The 18,324-nt window shown below is 41.3% G+C and overlaps 1 protein-coding gene across 6 annotated transcripts in view; it reads right to left on the bottom strand.

Annotated features, from left to right (window-relative positions):
- chd4b (chromodomain helicase DNA binding protein 4b) overlaps positions 1 to 18,196 on the bottom strand; it is a 21,848-nt gene extending 3,652 nt beyond the window's left edge. The window contains exons 1-37 of one of the 6 annotated variants that reach the window (XM_014024487.1): positions 17,944 to 18,192; positions 17,423 to 17,659; positions 16,860 to 16,984; positions 15,237 to 15,482; positions 14,767 to 14,882; positions 14,538 to 14,637; positions 14,201 to 14,432; positions 13,950 to 14,071; positions 13,566 to 13,689; positions 13,189 to 13,361; positions 12,464 to 12,709; positions 12,064 to 12,267; positions 11,746 to 11,957; positions 11,295 to 11,426; positions 11,079 to 11,178; positions 10,752 to 10,943; positions 10,233 to 10,433; positions 9,954 to 10,091; positions 9,672 to 9,793; positions 9,378 to 9,551; positions 8,917 to 9,058; positions 8,565 to 8,814; positions 8,348 to 8,472; positions 8,181 to 8,273; positions 7,395 to 7,536; positions 7,107 to 7,276; positions 6,827 to 7,016; positions 5,692 to 5,778; positions 4,309 to 4,400; positions 4,046 to 4,179; positions 2,866 to 3,010; positions 2,615 to 2,771; positions 1,812 to 1,894; positions 1,467 to 1,704; positions 1,031 to 1,084; positions 452 to 625; positions 274 to 382 (exon numbers count right to left, since the gene is read on the bottom strand). In XM_014024487.1, coding sequence (XP_013879941.1) covers positions 274 to 382; positions 452 to 625; positions 1,031 to 1,084; positions 1,467 to 1,704; positions 1,812 to 1,894; positions 2,615 to 2,771; positions 2,866 to 3,010; positions 4,046 to 4,179; positions 4,309 to 4,400; positions 5,692 to 5,778; positions 6,827 to 7,016; positions 7,107 to 7,276; positions 7,395 to 7,536; positions 8,181 to 8,273; positions 8,348 to 8,472; positions 8,565 to 8,814; positions 8,917 to 9,058; positions 9,378 to 9,551; positions 9,672 to 9,793; positions 9,954 to 10,091; positions 10,233 to 10,433; positions 10,752 to 10,943; positions 11,079 to 11,178; positions 11,295 to 11,426; positions 11,746 to 11,957; positions 12,064 to 12,267; positions 12,464 to 12,709; positions 13,189 to 13,361; positions 13,566 to 13,689; positions 13,950 to 14,071; positions 14,201 to 14,432; positions 14,538 to 14,637; positions 14,767 to 14,882; positions 15,237 to 15,482; positions 16,860 to 16,984; positions 17,423 to 17,486 — 5,408 coding nt within the window. In that variant the 5' untranslated portion in view covers positions 17,487 to 17,659; positions 17,944 to 18,192. Of the gene's footprint in view, positions 1 to 273; positions 383 to 451; positions 628 to 1,030; positions 1,085 to 1,466; positions 1,705 to 1,811; positions 1,895 to 2,614; positions 2,772 to 2,865; positions 3,011 to 4,045; positions 4,180 to 4,308; positions 4,401 to 5,691; positions 5,779 to 6,826; positions 7,017 to 7,106; positions 7,277 to 7,394; positions 7,537 to 8,180; positions 8,274 to 8,347; positions 8,473 to 8,564; positions 8,815 to 8,916; positions 9,059 to 9,377; positions 9,552 to 9,671; positions 9,794 to 9,953; positions 10,092 to 10,232; positions 10,434 to 10,751; positions 10,944 to 11,078; positions 11,179 to 11,294; positions 11,427 to 11,745; positions 11,958 to 12,063; positions 12,268 to 12,463; positions 12,710 to 13,188; positions 13,362 to 13,565; positions 13,690 to 13,949; positions 14,072 to 14,200; positions 14,433 to 14,537; positions 14,638 to 14,766; positions 14,883 to 15,236; positions 15,483 to 16,859; positions 16,985 to 17,422; positions 17,660 to 17,943 lie in introns of those variants that run through there. The other 5 variants (XM_014024489.1, XM_014024491.1, XM_014024490.1 and 2 more) reach the window with 5 other exon arrangements.
- Positions 18,197 to 18,324: the final 128 nt, after the last annotated feature.

The following is an 18,324-nucleotide window of genomic DNA, read 5'->3' as shown; positions in this document are numbered from 1 at the left end:
AAAAAAAGTTGATTTTACATGATATTGCCCCTTTAATGTTTGGCTTTTTTCTGTTTGAACTAATCATAAACTCTTTAATGACGGCAGGGCTTTATGAAGTGGGAGTTGAACCACCTAAATATGTGAAAACGTATTGTCTGTATGTGGAAAAATAACWGGTAAACATCATAAAAATCCTCTCACATGTTCTCTAACATAATAATCCAGCGTGAATGGATAACAAGATACCCATGCAAACTATGTTGAACAATGAATGCCTGTTTAAAAGGATACTGTATGATCCCAGCCAACAGCCAGTAGTCATGGCGCCGGTGCCATATCTCATAGGTTTTCTTAGTGACGGTGGCGGCCCGCTCTTCATTCTGCCACAGGGAGTGAAGCTCTGAGGGGGAGAGGAGGAGGTCAGAACAGGCAGAAATAAAAAGAGGGCCAGGGAAGGGACAGTGTGCACCTGTGAAGCCACCATCAGCGATGTTGAACATGAACCTCTGCTTGGTGGCTTTCTTCTTCTCTTCACTGATGTTGACCGCGGACGCAGCCGTCCCTCCTCCTTCTTTGGCGTTCTCTCCATTCTGCAGTTGTGCAGACTCGTCTGTTTTTATCCCGTCCTTCTCTTCTTTTTGTTCTGAGGAAGGGAAAAGGAGCTCCTGAAYATTAGTCAGTTTATTGGTTTTTAACATTAAAACAACAAAAATGACATCAGCTGACTAAACCTTCTTTAAACGCTACATGTGATGRCAGTGTTCAGTTAATGTCTGGGGCGGCTGTGGAGCAATGGTAGGGCTGCTGATTTGGGACCAGAAAGACAGATTCGACTCCTCGCCATAAGCTTATGTATAAATGTTGTGGTGTCYTTGAGCAAGAACACCTCACCCCCAACTGCTCCCCGGGCACTTAAATAACTGCCCGCTGCTTCACTTGAGTGTTTCTCACACGTGTTGAGTCAAATGCAGAGCACAAGTCTCAGCATTGTACAGGAACATGGACTGATGACAATAAAAAGCAAATTTACATTTTTACATTTACAAACCTTTTTTCTCCTCTGTTGGTAACGAGTCCATCTTTTCATCTTTGCTGTCCTCTGCTAAAAGAAGAAATTATTATAAGGCAAGAATAAAAGAAAGACAAAATGTGCAGTTATCTCATGGACATTTGTTTTGTATTTATAACACCTGTTATAATAAAGAGTAATCTGCCTTACTTTTGTTTACCACAGATGTTTGTTCTTTTTTATTATAGGGGGAGTCAAAAACATTTTTCACACATTTCTGGAGTCAAAAACTAAGAGGTTCACCACTTGCATAATTATCTACAATGATGTTGGCTCTTGTTGAAAATCCCACATTTATTACTATTTTATGCTTCAGAAACCTAAAGACATTTTTATAGCTTAACTACAGTCAATAAAGGCAACCCAGGTGGTTAAAGATAYCAGAGACAACCTTTAAAAGTCCTCCCTGTCTCACCTTTAGCCTTGTCCTCTTCTGAGTCCAGCTTGCCATCTGAACCGTCACCCTTGTTTGCAGAAGCTTCCCTCTCTGCTGCAGCTGAAGACTGGAGCTTCTCCTCTTTCTCTCTGCTCAGGTCTTCAGCCTCCTTTTCTCTCCCTTCGTCTCCTTCCTCTTTCTCCACCTTCTCTGCAGCGCCATCTTCTTTCTTTTCCTGAATGGGGGATTTTTCAGACTCATCTGGGATTTCAATAATCTACAGAGGGAATTTGAACAGTATTTTAAAAAAGAAACTCTTACCGTTTCTATCACAATAGGCAATAAACACATAAATTATTATTGGGWTTATAAGGCAGAATTTACCTCAGAATCGTCTCCTTTTTTAATTTTGCCGTCCTCTACCTCTTTCTTTACGTCATCTTTCTCGTCTGATTTAGAAAAATCATCTTAAAAAAACAACAGAAAATAAGACAGTAATTTGATGTTTGTTTATGTAATCATAAATATCAGTAAGTGTTTCAAACATGTGGGTTATTAGGAAATGTAGCTGTTCTGATTTTGTCCACAAGACGGCATCAGTCCAGTTAAAGGTTTGCTGGAGAAAACCTTTTTAGTTCAACTGCATAAAATCTTTCAGTGGAAAAGACGTACACAATCTGTGAGTTATTTCAAAGCTACAATATAAAATTTCAGGGTAAATTTATCTCATGTTCATATAAGGTAATGACTGAGGTCGGGTATCTAAATGGTGTTGAGGTTTAAAGCTAACAGGAAGTGATCATGCATTTTATTGTTAGATGTGTTAAAACACGTTCTTAATGCATCTCTCTCATATCTTCTTATTTCCGTTTCTATCTCTTTCTTCACTTTTTCCCCATTTTCTCTTCTTTGTTTACTTTTCCGTCTCGGTGTCCGTTACGAATTAATCCCAAAAGAATTTATAATAAAAGGTTTAAATATATATCAAGTGGAGCATCATGGTGAAATGCTATTATGCTGCACTTGTGAAAGTAAAACTGTTTGGCTTCATTTGGACACTCCATTGCTGGACAGGACATTGTAAAAAAAGATGTTAAAACAAACAAAAAATGTGTGTAAGAAAATATCAAAAACAAACATTATTTAGCTTTTAGTTCCCAGTAATAAATGAGATGTCTATTGTTTACCTGGGACAGGAGTGTTGGGCTGTGTGTCTGCAGGGGTCCCAGTGGAAGGGGTTTTTGGGTCTTCACCGGCAGCCAAAGCTGCAGCTCTTTTGTTCTCCTCCAGCTCTGCCATCCAGGGCATTGACCACTGACCGTTCACATGTTCAAACTCCTGCACCTGTTTCCCAGTAGGAGTCAGTTTATCTCCCACTACAGCACCAAATATCAGGACACTTCAAAACAGAACAGAATTAGATCTACTAGAACTGTACCTTTTTCCTTATCAGTGACATCACACCGATGCGAGTCAGCACGTGTTGCCTCGACAAACCTTCTCGTGGGACGCCATCCGCAAAAGTCTCCGCTCCATCAGCTCCTGGCTCACAGAGGTGTCGCATAAACAGAGACACATAGGCCCTGCAGACAGGTGAGAGAGAGGGAGACRTTGTTAAAACCTTTTGACGAGGCATCAAAATTTTACTTGGGCACAATTTATCATGCAGCGAAAAACTGTGAGGTCCATGAGAGAAACCCAAACACCCCACATCCCAGCATCATACTCCAGCTCTTACTGGGGTCCCCAACTTGTTCCAAGGCCAGAGGCCATTCATAAAAGTTATTTTTGCATTGTAACGTCTGCCCCGGCCCCAGTCGGCCTGGCCTTATTATATCCCGGCCCTGGTTGTGTTTGCATTAAGCACAGAGCCCCACTGATGTGGGCAGGATCATATTAAACATAAGCAAATCTTTTTTTGTTTTATTAGTAACACAATAATGAACTACACCAAACTCTAAAGAAAAGTATCGAAAGCTGCACTGGATCTTCCAGCAGTATGACACTGAAGACCAGAGAGCAGGACAGAGGACGGTAAGTTAATCATAGCTAAAGTTAGCTTGTTGTTTGGTAGTTTGTTACTGTTAATTTTAATTTGCATGAAAAAAACTTCTCTGCAAACGATTCACTATATATAACCAGACCAGTCAGTGAACCAATCAATGAGCACCAGTAGCTAACATCATATCAGGTCGAGCAGCCCGACCTGAATAGAACCACGGATCTTGGGGTTCCAGAAACTAGGATGTAACTGGGCCATAAGGACTAATGCAAACACACTGAACTCGGGTTTTTAAGCCAGGCCTTGCAGTGCAAAAATGCCAAAACAAGTTCTGGATCTGCCCCAGAATTCATTCCCAGTGGGACACGCCCACAAACCTACAAATGGAGGTGTCCAGGAGGCCTCATAATCAGATGTCTGAACCACCTCAACTGGCCCCTTTTTGAGGCAAACAGCTGTACATTTTTTCCGCTTGATCGTTTTTTTTCTTCTCTGTGAGAAGTTAATATTTACTAAGGACAGTTTTTCTTAATGTGATGTGGACATGACGGTTATTGACAACTAATTATTGAGGTTTCACAGATAAGTCTGTGACAAAGAAAAGAAAAAAACCCACTTGAATTCTTTCTCAGATTTCCCTCGCAGGTCCCTGACCAGCCACTGGTTGGTGAAAGCATCCTGTGGTGGCATCCCGTAACGCATAACCGCATTCAGGAAGGCCTTCCTCTGCCGAGCATTGAAGCCCAACACCTGACAAGAAAATAAAAGTGGTCAAAACATAAATTATACCCCACACTGAAACTAATTAAATGTTTCCCAGTTATTTTTCTACAGTAAACCTACTTTATATTATTATGAGAGGAAAATACCCAAACTTACCTCAATGTTCCCTCCAACCCTAGCAAGGAGCGGAGGCAGGGGTTTGTCCCTGTCATTCCTCAGTCCTTTGCGATTAGGTCTGCGAGCATTCGCTGTGACGAAAAAAATAGTCTGTCTGAAACACAGATCTAAATCTTAAGCAACAAACGGAACGAAGCAATGAAAATGATGAATAAAAATGAAGCTGATGCTGTACTTTCATGTGTATTCTTATCCTAGAGTTTCTCTGTGAAGATGGTTCACTTACTGCTCTGCTGATCCTGCCGAGGCTGTCCCTTTTCAAAACCTCACCACACTTTTACATTTACTGCTTCTTAGGGGGAATTTTGCTTTCAGTGTATTTAAAACAAACAGCACTGTGGGAAAATCTTTAATTTAAAAGTGAGGTAGCCATAATTGAAACATTCTGTTTACAAATGAACATTTTTAGAAACTATTCTTGAAAAATAAAGAGCAGCAAACATAAAAAGATACAAGAACACCACTTTCAGAAACACTAACAAACTTAATTGTAAAAGTAGGCACAGAAAGCAGGAAATATATCTATCTTTTCACTGTTCCTTTTCTTTCTTCTTTTTCTCCCTTTTCTTCTTTTTCTCTCTTTTCTTCTCTATACGGCCAGAGCAGAAGATGCAAGGACAAGCACTTTTTTTTGAGGTGTTGTTGAAGTTGTTGAGGAGGATATCATAGGTGTCGTCTGAATCTGGATAAACATCTGCGGGAACGGTTGGAAGGCCGTTAAGAGAGTGACACAAAGATTTTTGAAGGAGAGAGATTTCCTTAAAACCTTTTAACGTGAACGTCACCTTCCAGCTTAAGATGTTGATATAGGCCCTGTTTACTCTCAAGATGTTTTTAAGTTAAACCGTGGCTGTATTCCCAGCGCTTTTCAGCTGTTTGTGCACACTGCAGGTGGATGCAGTCAATTGTTTTTCTGCACTTACGACGAACACCGGTAACAGTGGCAGATAGAAAAGTGGATAGAAGAGACCCAACCTCATCCTGGGTCCAAACATCCTGTTGTGTGTTTGCCATTTTGGATGTAACTGTGTTAATGCTTGAGACAAAGTGTCTGTATGCATGTGCGGATCGTTGAAAAAAAAAAAAAAATCACAAAACTGGCTAAAGACCTAGCCTGCAAACTACAGCGGCTCAAACAAGCGCAACTTTTCTATAATCAACTTGTGAAAAACGCTAACAGTTTTAGAGATTGTCCAGATGTAAACAGGGCCGTAATTTCTTTCAAGATAAATCCAACTTAAAGATTCAAAATGAACTCCTCATAGAATCCATACTCATTGGGAAAATGACTAACAAGTCTAAAAGTGAAGCAAATACTCACAGATACAACCCAGTTCTCTGCAGCAGCAATCAGCACCTTACCTTCAGAGCGTTCATCAAAGTCCTCGTCTCCTTCTTCTGAGGCCACAGAGTAATCAGACTGGTTATCTGACTGATCTTCCTGCCAGTCTAAAGAGAACACGAGAAAATAATGAGCAAATAAATAAAAAAGAACAAAACCCACTCCAAACAGACAGCCTTTCCATTTATTCAATTATCTAATTCTAGGTACTCAGAGATTGACTAAACAAGAAAATACACAGGATCAATTATATAAGTATGTAAATATATGACATGCATTTATCTTTAGCTTTTAACAATGCTGTACAATTTGATATGAATGAATAGCTTAGCTGTAACAACAATTTAAGTTCTTACTAACTAAAGCAAAAGCTTGCTCGACAATATTGTGGAAACACTGACAAACACACGGCATTGATGGAAACACAAAAATACCAACATGCTGAATTTTCAGCCTATTAGGGAACAGCACCTGAAGAAAACATCTAGATTAAATTTATTTAAACTCTCTTTTAGGAAATATTCAAAGTTCATGTGTGAAAACTATCTAGAAAATTAATGATTTCTTTAAATTATTATTTTATGTGGGCAGCTGGTCTCATTATGAACAGCTGATCAAAGTAGAATGTTGCTCACAAAAGGTGTTCAAATTTTAGTAGGCATGCATAAACTCTTTTAAAAAGCAAAAACCCTACATAAGAAAGGGTAGAGAATTAGCTTCTTCCCCAAAAGTACCTTTAAAAAGGTTGTGCTGTTTTTCAGAGATTTTTGTTGTGTAACCTTTGAAAATGTGTGCAAAAGAACAGTTGGTAAACACAGACTAATTATTAGCTATCTCCTTTTTAAGTGATTATCTTTACTTGGTTGAATTCGTTTGGAGAACTTCAGAAACCAACAAAAATCAGTCAGCCTTAGTCCATTTTTCCTCAGAAAGAACTGTAGCTCATGAGGGTTCTGGAAAACTGTCTTAAATTAGGAAAAAATGCACATTTTAGAACACAACTGTTTTTTACAGCTAATATACAGTTACATTAAAACAAAACAACATGCATGTTGCTTTCAACATAAACAAAACACCACACAAACACAAGACCACCAACAGCACAGCACAGCACAGCACACACGAGAAGAAATTGTTTTATATATTGTTCTGTACCCTGTCTTATACCTCGGTCCTCCTGGGAGCCATCGTTATAGTTAACTGGCTTTCGGGTTCTTTTGCCTTTGCCCAGATTTCGAGCAAGGTCTTCTTGTTGCTGCTCGTAATGGTGCCGAAGCAGCTTCTCCCAGTAGTCTGGGTCAACACTCTCCTCCTGCTTGATCACCTCCCTCTCCACCTCCTCCTCCTTCAAACGAATCACATTAAATGAGTTGTGTGAAACAACCAAAAAACATGTTTGTCCTTACTGTCTGAACACGTTAAAGCAGCTGTGCACCTCATCATCTTCGTCTTTGACCACATACTGGGCCACTTTAAAGGAGCTGAGGTATTCGTTCATACTCTGGAGCTCAGTGTCCTCCGTGGCGTCCTGGTTCCTGTCGAGCAAGCGATCGATTGCATGATCATCGTAATGGATCACACTGCTGTCATCTTCTTTGTTGTCACCTGAGAGTAAATTACATAGAAAGGAGAGGGATTGGGTGAAAAAATWGTTTTTTCACTATCAGAGGAATCAAATTCTCAGTACAGAATTTAGGTTATTAAAATAAAATGTATTAGTCACCCTCTCCAACTTCGTCCTTGAAGAGTTCCTCAGTTCCAAACTTTAGGATGTCGTCAAGTTCCTGCTTCGACATGGACCCAGTCTTGGAGCCGAGGCCAGGGCGCACTACAAGGTGAGTGAGCATCATCTTCTTCTTTGCTACCTGGTTGATTAAAAACAAATAAAAACAATCAAGCAGTCAGCAGGTGATCATGAAATCCTGACATAAGGGCTGCAGCTATCGATTATTTTGGTAATTGAGTATTCTATCGATTATTCTGGCAATTAATGGAGTAATTGGACAAAATAAATTGTTAGGTTCTGCAGTAACTACTTAARCTTATTTTATGACTAATATGATTATTTGTATAGTGAAGGAGTAATCTACAGTYGCTGATGACCCTGCTGCAATCAAAGTAAAATTACTATACCAGTCGTGTTTGATTTATGCATTTTAAGCTCTAATTGCTTCTATTTATGTGTGTAAGATCTGAGGGTGMATTAATTAAAAGCATCACAGAAAAATCTAAATCCTTCAAATAATTTTACGGTTTGGAAAAGTGAACGTGACGTTAGAAAAAGTTTGACGTTGGCACACTGAGTTCTGTAGAGTTCACTTGTTAACAACAGAAATAGAGAATTGTGCACAAATAACATTCCAGTCAGGTATTTATTTTAACGAAACTTAGARGCAGATAATTTGCCTCGAGGGTTTTTAGTAATCAAGGTGCTCTAATTACTCGCAGAATCGTTTCAGCCCTAGACATAATCAATACATTTGACTAATTATTGTTGATTTTAACAGACCTGTGTGATCCTCTCCTCAACAGAAGCTTTGGTAACGAAGCGATAGATCATCACCTTCCTGTTCTGGCCAATACGATGAGCTCTGCTGAATGCCTGCAGAGGACATTAGAAAATCAACCAGGATTCAAAGAAAGGTTACAGACATGTTTGTGAAGTGATTTGCTTACCTGGATGTCGTTGTGAGGATTCCAGTCAGAGTCGTAGATAATAACTGTGTCAGCAGAGGCGAGATTAATACCCAAACCACCAGCTCTGGTAGAGAGGAGGAAAGCAAACTGCTGAGCACCAGGAGCTGTTGGGATGAAGAGCAGATTTCAAATTAGAAAAACTAATCGCAACTCAGCTCTTCTGAGAGTCAGAGAAATGTGCAAACACACATCGCACCATTAAAGCGATCAATGGCCTCTTGTCTCATGTTGCCAGTGACTCCTCCATCGATTCTCTCGTATTTGTACCCCTCGTTTTCCAAAAAGTCCTCCAGAAGGTCGAGCATTTTGGTCATTTGGGAGAAAACCAGAACCCTGTGGCCTCCCTCTTTCAACCTCTTCATCATCTTCTGGAGCAGCATCAGCTTCCCCGAAGCTTTGGTCAGGGCAGCGCCCTCATACATGCCATTTGGAAGTTTTGGTGCTTCCTGAAATAAGAAAAGAACTCAGCATGAAATTATTTCTCTGTGTGTGTCGAGAAGTGAATAAAAAAATCAGTAATCCAACATTTGACAATGTGGAAAACATACTGTAGCAGCTGCTGGGAAGAGGTACGGGTGATTGCAGCACTTTTTAAGGTCCATCACAACGTTTAGCAGCGACACTTGGTTTCCACCTCCTCGAGTGTTCAGGGCCTCAAAGTTACGAGTTAAAATAAACTTGTAGTATTTCCTGGATTACAAAGAAAGACAAATATAGGAAACCAGAGCAGAAAGGCAATTAAAACTTGAGCTAGTGATCTAAATGTATATGTTCACAATTTAATGACAAGAAGAGACAACTGATCTACAATTCTGGTCATCAGGTGCCACTATCCTGCAGGTTTTGGTTGTTTCCCTGCTCCTCAGAATCAGAACGTCTAAGTTCTGCAGATGCTTGTTWATCACTCATTCATTCAAATCAGGTGTATTAGGCAGAAAAACATCCAAAAGACCAGGATTTAGGAGCACTGATCTACTGATGATAGTTGTATGACTCTGAAGCCTCTTACTTCTGCATGGGGCTCAGCTCCACTCGAACAATGAGCTCTGTTTTAGAAGGCATGTGTTTGAACACATCGGCCTTCAGCCTCCTGAGCATGTGGGGTCCCAACATGTCATGGAGTTTCTTGATTTGGTCCTCTTTGGCAATGTCTGCAAACTCTTCCAGAAACCCTTCAAGGTTACTGCAGAAAATAACAAACACCATCATGAAATGCTGACTCTATGGGTGTCATCGTTGCTTCAGGAGAAACAGACACAGAACCACTGTGGAATGATTCGTTTGTTTAAATGCTGCTACTAACTTGAATCTCTCTGGGGTCAAGAAGTTCAGCAAGTGGAAAAGCTCCTCTAGGTTGTTCTGAAGAGGAGTTCCAGTCAGAAGAAGTTTGTGTTGCAGTGAGTAATTGTTTAACACTCTGAAGAACTGGTAATAGTCAGACAGAGATTGGGGAAGAGAAAAAACAAAATTCAGTATTGAGGAGTTGTGTCCAAAAATACAGGTTTGCGCCTTGGGAATTCTGTAAGAATACTACATTTAACACAACACAAAGGTGCCAATAAGGCCTTTTTAACCCAGTCTTTACCTTTGACTGGTTGTTTTTGAGCCTGTGTGCCTCATCAACAACCAGACAAGCCCATTCGATGGAGCCAAGCACAGCCTGATCAATGGTAATCAACTCATAGGATGTCAACAGAACATGGAACTTAATTGTTGAGTCTTTCTGTAAAGTACAGAGAAAGAAATGGAAACATTATAAAAGTTACAAGGAGCTGATTCAGCTGGTAATGCAACGTCACAATTAAAACTGATAATGAAAAAAATCCCAGATTTTCTATTTGCTTTGATCATTTTTGCTCCCAACCTTCATCTTAGAGGCCTTTTTCCCTCCTCTGATGGCATTTCCCTCAAAGGAGAACTCGTTCTCCCTGATAACAGCCCTGCTGTCTTTGTCCCCAACATACGTAACCACGTACATGTCAGGGGCCCACATCTCAAACTCTCTCTCCCAGTTAATGATGGTGGACAGAGGAGCGCTAACCAGGAAGGGACCCTTGGAGTGACCCTGTGACAACAGAGATAAAATTAGCACATACAGCAAATACTTTAAAGATTCAATATTTCTAATATCACAAAACACATATAAAAACTGTATTTGTTTGAAACATTAACTACTCCTGCAGACTGACAGAAGACTGTAGAATGAACAGTTTGCTAAATAATATTTGCTCCATCGGACACCTCTCTTCTAGACAGAATTAAACTCTATTTCTCTAAACTGAGGCGGTTCAAAGAGCTATCTACAACAGGTGGGATATTATTAGCTCATGACCTATCCACAGAAAAAATAAATAATAAAAAAGGAGCTGCTTGGGTTTCTCACCTCCTTATACAACGAGTACAGAAAGACAGCCGTCTGAACAGTCTTGCCTAAACCCATTTCATCTGCCAGGATCGTGTCGGTGGCCTGAGCCCAAGAAAACCTCAACCAGTTCAACCCCTCCAGCTGGTAGGGATGCAGGGTGCCTCCTGTACTGTCCAAGTAGTCAGGCTGCCGATCAAACTTTATAGTGGGCTGATAGAGAAAATAATAACACAAAAAGTAAATTTGCACACGGTTCCAATAATTAATTAAGAAGTATTAATACCAACAAATTTTGTCAACTTGTTGCATTGATTAAATAAAATAAAAATATAAAACAACACCTACATCTACAACAGGATTAGCAGGTGGGCGCTCTGCCTTTTTCACTTTAACAGTTTTTTTAAGCTTCTTGCCCGGCCGCCCCTCCTCACCCATCATCAGCTCTCTAAGGAAGGAAATTAAAGAACAAATTTGAGAGAAAAAAATCGTATTCAACGTAAACTCGTAATTTAATCCAATAACAAACCAACAGCAAATACCATGCCCTGAACCGCTACATACCTGTGATTCCAGTATATCTGCTTGTAGGTATCGTATTCAGGAATGTCAATGTCTTCACTTTCCCAGGTTGACTGGTCATACGGCAGATCTCGCCATTTGATTAGGTAATGAACGTTGTTCTTTTTATCAACACTAAAATAAAAAAGACAAAGCGTAACAAAACAGGACAGCTTTTTTTGAGTGTGTTAAACTTTTATACTACACTATAACGTGTAAGTGTAGTGTTATTTTGTTTAACAGAAGTCGTAAAATTCCAAGTCAGAGCAGTATTTGTTTACCAACACACTATATTAATAGTTTAAATTCTGAAACAGCCCATCAGAAAACTGGAAAATTTACTTTAGTTTGACTGAAACTCTGAACAAACAAAATCAACATTATTTTGTAATGTAAATTATAATTGTTGTTATTATTATTTTTTTACTGTGTACTTGTCAGATAGGTCTCCCACCTGTGGTTAAGGACGCGGTGGATCATCAGCCACTCCAACTTTATTCCAAAGCGGCAAAACTCATCTTCCATATGGACGAAAAGAGGATCTTTGTTCTTCCTCTTGGTGCTCTTATCATCATCACCCTCACCTCCAAAGTCCACAGGCGGTGGTTCATCCATGTCAGTCTTCCTCTGGTAGTTACGAAACATCACCTGGCAGTTCAGCTCCAACTAGGAAAGAGCAATAAAGGTGTGTAAGATGCACAGATTGTTCAAAATAAAAGAGACAAAGCAGATTTATGTCTGACAGATGTAAAMACATAAAAAAGCTGTATACCTGTAGCTCCTGCACCCAGGAGCAGTGCCAGTAGGACATATTGCACCATTTGACAAAGAACTCCCTCTCCCTGCGGCCCACCATGGGAGGGGGATCAGGAGCTTCAGCGGGCAGGTCAGCAGGCCGAGGGACAGGCATGGGKGGCGGAGGGTCCCCCCAACGCCATGTTAGAACCTTCTGCACTTTTCCCTTCATTGGTAGACACTGTTGACAGGAAAGAAGTATTCTTTTGTCAAAAAGCAAACTGCATGGTTGTCCCTGTTCATTTAAAATATCATAYACAAACTTATACGCATCWGGAGAATCATGAAAAGAAGCTTCCTGCAGCACAAGATGGAATCTGCAATCTAGATGCGAACTCATAAGAGCATGCGCAGATCTACCGCTGCACAGCACTCACCTTGCAGCGGGGGCAGATCCACTCTCCGTTGGGGATTTCGGGGAGAGGAGGGTTAAGGCAGTGGATGTGGTAGGAGGAGGGGCAGGTGTCACAGCAGAGCAGCTCTCCACCATCCTTACACACACGGCAAAACTCAATGTGGTGGTCGTCTTCCTCCTCCATTCCTTCATCTCTCCTGTCATCGTCGTCCTCTCCCTCAGCCTCAGACAGATCATCCCTGGCCTCCCACTGGATCCCCTCCTTCTCCTGGTGGCAGAATCACAGGCAGATGGAGGAGATGGTGTGTGTATGTGCAGAGGAGGAAGAGAAGAGGAGGAGGGGGCGGGGGTGGTGAACAGCCAGGGAAGGTATGCGGAACGGAACGAAAAAAAGTGGAAGTAGGGGGGTTCAGGCGCAAAAGGGGTGAAGGGTGTGCAGTGTGCATTGGATATGTGTGCATGTTAGCAAGTGGAGTTACAGCAAGGGAGGAGAAGAAAGGGTACAAAAGAAACAGAAAGTAGTGCAGGGGAATAAAAGACAAAAACGTGAGATAAAGAGGTGTTGTGTGGCAGCAGAGGACAAAAAAGAAACAAAGAACATAAAAGAATGGTTAAAATCATACCTATAAAAGTCAGTTTGATATATTTTTACACTAAAATGTTTGACAGCTATGATGTTTTCCTGTTGTTTCACTCTTCCAGAATCAGACCTACAGGTCCTGGTGGTCTCTGCAGATTGAAACTCACACAGTGTGGACAACTCCATTTGCCCTCAGGTGCTTTTTCCATATCAGGGTCCAGACAAACCATGTGATAGGCTCTGGGGCAGGTGTCACACAGTATTATCTCCCCTCCCTGTTGGCACACCTCACAGTAGTCCTGGTGGTCGGTCTCATACCCATCACCATCTTCAGTYTCCACTAAAAGAACAGAAAAGTAGAAAGATAAAAAAGAGCTTAGGCAACTAATGTATAAACTAAAATTACTTTTACTTTGGTTTTAACTTTGATCTTGTTCAAAAAGCAAAATTCTTCTACACTAAACTGCTTAGAAATCTTAAATCTCACATGAAAATTCACACAACAGACCAGACATTTTACTTTAGCAGTACATTCTTTGCCAACCTTTCTTCTTCTTTTTAGCACTCTTGGATTTCTTCTTAGGACGGCTGCTGCGGCTGGAGCCATCTGACACTGAGAAACTCCCATCATCAAAGTCACTGTCTGCGTCAGGTTCATCTTCATCACTCTAATCCAGAGAAAATTAAAAAAAATTAAAAAAAAATCAATGTTACATCTTAAATAAAAGATTGAAAAAGATCAAAGAAGTGTACATATAAGGGTTGACTAGTGGTTTTCAGTAGGAGTCAGTGTGTTTGTTGTATCTCAGCCCTGTGATGAACCAGTGACCTCTACAGGATATACTCTGCTTCTGGGATAAGCTGCAGGGCCTCAAGCTCCAGAATAAGGAAAAAGAAGAAATAGAAAATAAATTAATGGATATCTTACAGACGAGCGCTTCCTCTTGCTGTTGAGGCCCCCTAGTTTGATTTTGAGTGGAGCCACTTTCTTAGGTTTCTGTTTAGGTGGAGGCTTAGGTGCAGGCTTCGACCTCTTACGAGCGTTTGGGCCTGAGAAAATACAGAATGAAAACACACTCTATATAAATAGTAAATAAGACATAAAAATATTCTTTAAAGAAATCCAGATAAAACAAAAATTTAGAATCTACTTTTCTTTTGTTGCCCTTGAGACTGTACCTTTCCCCTCTTTGGTTTTGGCCTTGCGTAGTGGAGGTGCTGGAGCTGCTGGAAGTGCAGCAGGTGTTGGAGTAGCAGCAGCAGCAGCAGGAGTAGGAGCAGCAGCAGGAGTAGGTGCAAGGGGAGCAGTAGGACCGGGCTCTGCTCCTCCATCATTCGCTGAAACGACCATGTTCTCCACAGCCGCAGCCACATTGGCAGCCGCCAGGGCTGCATTAGCAGTGGCACAACCCTTTAAGAGCACACAGCATAAAGTGAGAACTTTTACTCTTAAAAATAAAAATACTTGATATTACAAATGCACAAAGTTTTTGTTTGGAACTCTGCGTTGCAATACCTTTAGTGGATTGTTTGTGCTGAATTCTCGCCACTTAGCCATCATTAAAGTCATCATCTTGGACACGGGAATTTTGGGGTTCTTTGCTGCGATTAAAGGCCTAAGCACACACAGAAAACAAGATTTAATACTGAAGGTTTTTATTTTATATATGCTAAAATTCAAATTTTGTGAAAATGTGAAATTATGAAAAAAGGCTATAGACTCTATAGGAAATAGGTTTTCACACCTGACAAACTGGCTGAAAGCCTTGTAGTTTGTGAGGGAGCTGTAGTCTTCCTGAGTAAAGACGTGGTCGATGTCTTTCATGCCCCAGGCTTCCAGCAGCTGGGTGGAGCTTTTTGGCTGCAGAGGGAAAGGAGGAGTTTTGAGAAGAGAAAAAAATCTTATAACATCGGTCCTTTTTTCTGAAATAAATTTAAATAATAATAACGCAATTGTTTTCCAGACTCAAACTTTGAAACAAAAACAGTATCAGGTCCATCGTTGAGCATGTCATGTCGATACATACTACTTAGTATCATATTTTTTAGCTTGCTTTTATCCTCTTTTTAAACATATTAATTGTTCTGTAATTTTTAAAGTCATCATCATGTTATTCCATACACTTGTTCCTCAAATTACAGTATAGTTGAAAAAAATAACTGGAGCAAAGTTAAACAAACAACGCATTTGACGTGAAAATGAATTAAACATTACCTGGCAATCATCAGCATCGTCATCATCATTGTCCGGTTCTGGATCTTTGCGCTTGCTCTTTGAGCCCCCTTTCTCTCCCGCCCCACCTCCTTTCTTTTTGTCTTTGGCTGAGCTGGAGCGTTTTTTCTTTTTTCTGCCCGGCGCATAATCGCTTCCTTCACTCTCCGACCGCATACCCCCCTCATCCACATCCCTCTCTGCCACCTCCAGTCCAATCAGGTGCTCTGGGGAGCTGACAGGCAATTCCTGCAAGATAAAGAACCAATTTGCTAATTGAATTTTAAAAAAATGGCTCTTTACAAGGTTTCAAAAATGAGAAACCAAGAAGATATAATTTGGTTTTGTCATTTGTAGATGTTATAACACAAGGCTGGGTGACAAAATGTAACTGACAACCCAGTTATCAATATTCAGTTAGTATTTAATCAATTTTTTAAAAATAGCTGTCGCTAATGTTTGTTTTGGTCACCTACAGAAAATACATCTATAGCAGTGTTTTTATTGTTTTACAAGAACAAAGTTGTAAACTTGAGAACCAAATAACACTACGACTTATTTCACCCATAATTAAAAGTTTAAATGGTTTRGCACCCGTTTATCTTTCTGAGTTCATCTAAAGGCTGAGTCACACTACAAGATTTTAAAACAGTCGGCCGATTTTCAAAGACTGAGAGAGCCCACACCTGAGGATAAAAAATCATGGATATAACAGGTTTGGTCCTACAGTGTGTGGTGTACAGTCACACAGCAAGAGACAACCCACAACACACAACATGATGTTTCATTCATGAACATTTGGATGTCAGATATTAAATCAAGCAAGACTTCCTGAAATCTCGCGAGAATTCAGACATCCGAGGAAAAATCTCATGTGACCTCCAGAGAGACGCGAGTTTAGAGTAAATAAACATTTGCGACGAGGAAGAAACAATGTTGATCGTTTGTGGACTATTTTTACCAGAGGAAAAACAATTCCATAGGACTTTTAACATCCAGTGGACTTTCTGGTGAGTCATGAGGTTTTTTTTTTGTCTCCTGTATTTTGGAATCCCCTCCGTGTTTACGTCATCTCGCTTTCTGATTGGCTACACATCTCATTCACAGGCTGAGAGCTCGGGTGAACACTACACACACTGTGACATCRGGCCAAAAAATCAAACATGTTGAATATCCCCGATTTGAGGTCGGAGCGGTCCCGACATCCTTCCGAGCTGACTAGATCACTCTTAACTCACCACCCACAGCGGGAATATCTGCTATGATTATCTTTAGAGCCATCACAATAATCTGGACTTCCTTGACGCTGCCTTTCCACAGTTATCATCCTGGTAGAGCTCTGAGATCTGAAGATCAGATGTTCTTGGTGGTTCCTACTGGTGACTAAGTGGGTCAGAGCCTTCTCAGTTCCTCAGCACTGGCAACAAATTTGAATCATTATTTATTTTTGTTGTGCAGATTTTGTTTCTTATTTTATGATTTTAATTTTTTTTTCACAGGGTTACATCGTGCAATGACCATGGTACCTTTAAATTTAAATGGAAAAACTATTTCCTGGAGTTGCAGCTTTAAATTAGAAGCACTGTGAGGGTGTAAAAGTTTTGACCACGCAGTAAGTACACTCACCTCTCGGATGGGTCTCTGCCTCTTGCTGCTCCTGTTCTCTCTGTTGCTCTTTTTGGCTTTCTTCTTCTTCTTTGACTTGGGTGCCTCGTCTACGTCAGAGACAGCATCCTCCGGCTCGTCCTCATCTGCCAGAGACACACGGCAGGATTACTGAGAGAGTACACACGGCGTGAAAACACCGCTGCTGCAGGCCGAAGGAGAGAGAGAAAAAAAAAAAAACAAGGGGTCCGCGCGCTCTGGCACGACTGTCCGAGCACGCGCACGCATACATTACCGTAAAATGCCACAACAGCGCAGGTTGAAACTTGTCTTTGAAACTTTGACAGCTCACGCCCACAGCTGAGACGCTGGTGGGCCGGGTTTTAAAAAAAACAAACAAACAGAATCCAGAAATACAACTCCGAACACATGCTCTCCAAGTTAGCYGACTAAAATCTATTACGGCGGACGGAGCCGACTTCTCCAAGCTAGCTTCGCGCTAACGCGTTAGCATCGCGGCTGAGGGCTAGCTCAAGTTACAGAGAGAGATGGACCTTCTCCGTTCGGGAAGGAGGGGGGCTTACCGTGAATAAGTGAATGCTCGTCAACGACTCCAAAGTCCTCCCGCTCATCCTCGCTGCAAGACATTTCCCTCAACGTTTTAGTTTTATTTCTTGCTGGCCGAATTAATCCCTCGTAAACCTTGCTCCTCGGTCAGCGAGGGAGGAGGGAAAATGACGTGGGACTGGTGGAGAATGGACCGGGGGTGTCCAGGAAGGGAGGGGGGGTAGGGGAGAGGAGAGGAGGAGGGGGGTGGGTTGCTGGAGAAAAAAATAAATAAATAATGATAAATGACACAGGTTATAAGCTTCCAGGCTGGTTTGTTGTTCGCACGCCGTCTAATTGTCCACCTGTCTACTCAAACAAGTTGAATAACAAGATTTTCGCGCTGACATTTGTCGCGCGGCCGATTTTTCACCAGGAAAGTGACACATTCAGCGGTACTTTCAAAACAATCAGCAAATGCACGCTGTCCTGTGCGAACAATACGTCGAGGGAAAAGTTCAAGCTTTGAAATTCCTACCTTCACACATTGGAAACTTACTGTACAGTCAGTGCGTGGAGACCCGGCGTGAGGACAGCTCTCTCCCCCGTCTTTATTTCGGCACAAAAATTATTACCAATTAAACAGTTTGAGCTCCATTTGTTGCCATTTCCAGTTCATTCATTAACGCCGGTGTGATATTATAGTTCTTTCTCTTTTTTAATGACCCAAAACACGCGGCTCGGTCCCCCCTACCTTACAGGCAGCGCTTAGCTAACATCCTCACAAACACACAAAGGGGGCAGACATCCCATAATAATCCCCCCTCCCTCCCACACTCGCACAGGACTCTGCATAGTTACCTCGCAACGGACAGACCATAATACTCAGCCTGCCCCCACCCCCCTCCACCACGCGCGCGCACACGCGTACACTACCAGG

The sequence above is a fragment of the Austrofundulus limnaeus genome, unplaced genomic scaffold, assembly GCF_001266775.1.
Source record: "Austrofundulus limnaeus strain Quisiro unplaced genomic scaffold, Austrofundulus_limnaeus-1.0 Scaffold425, whole genome shotgun sequence".
NCBI lineage: Eukaryota > Metazoa > Chordata > Actinopteri > Cyprinodontiformes > Rivulidae > Austrofundulus > Austrofundulus limnaeus.
The sequence above is the reverse complement of the archived record's forward strand: the minus strand, read 5'-3'. Positions and strand labels throughout refer to the sequence as shown.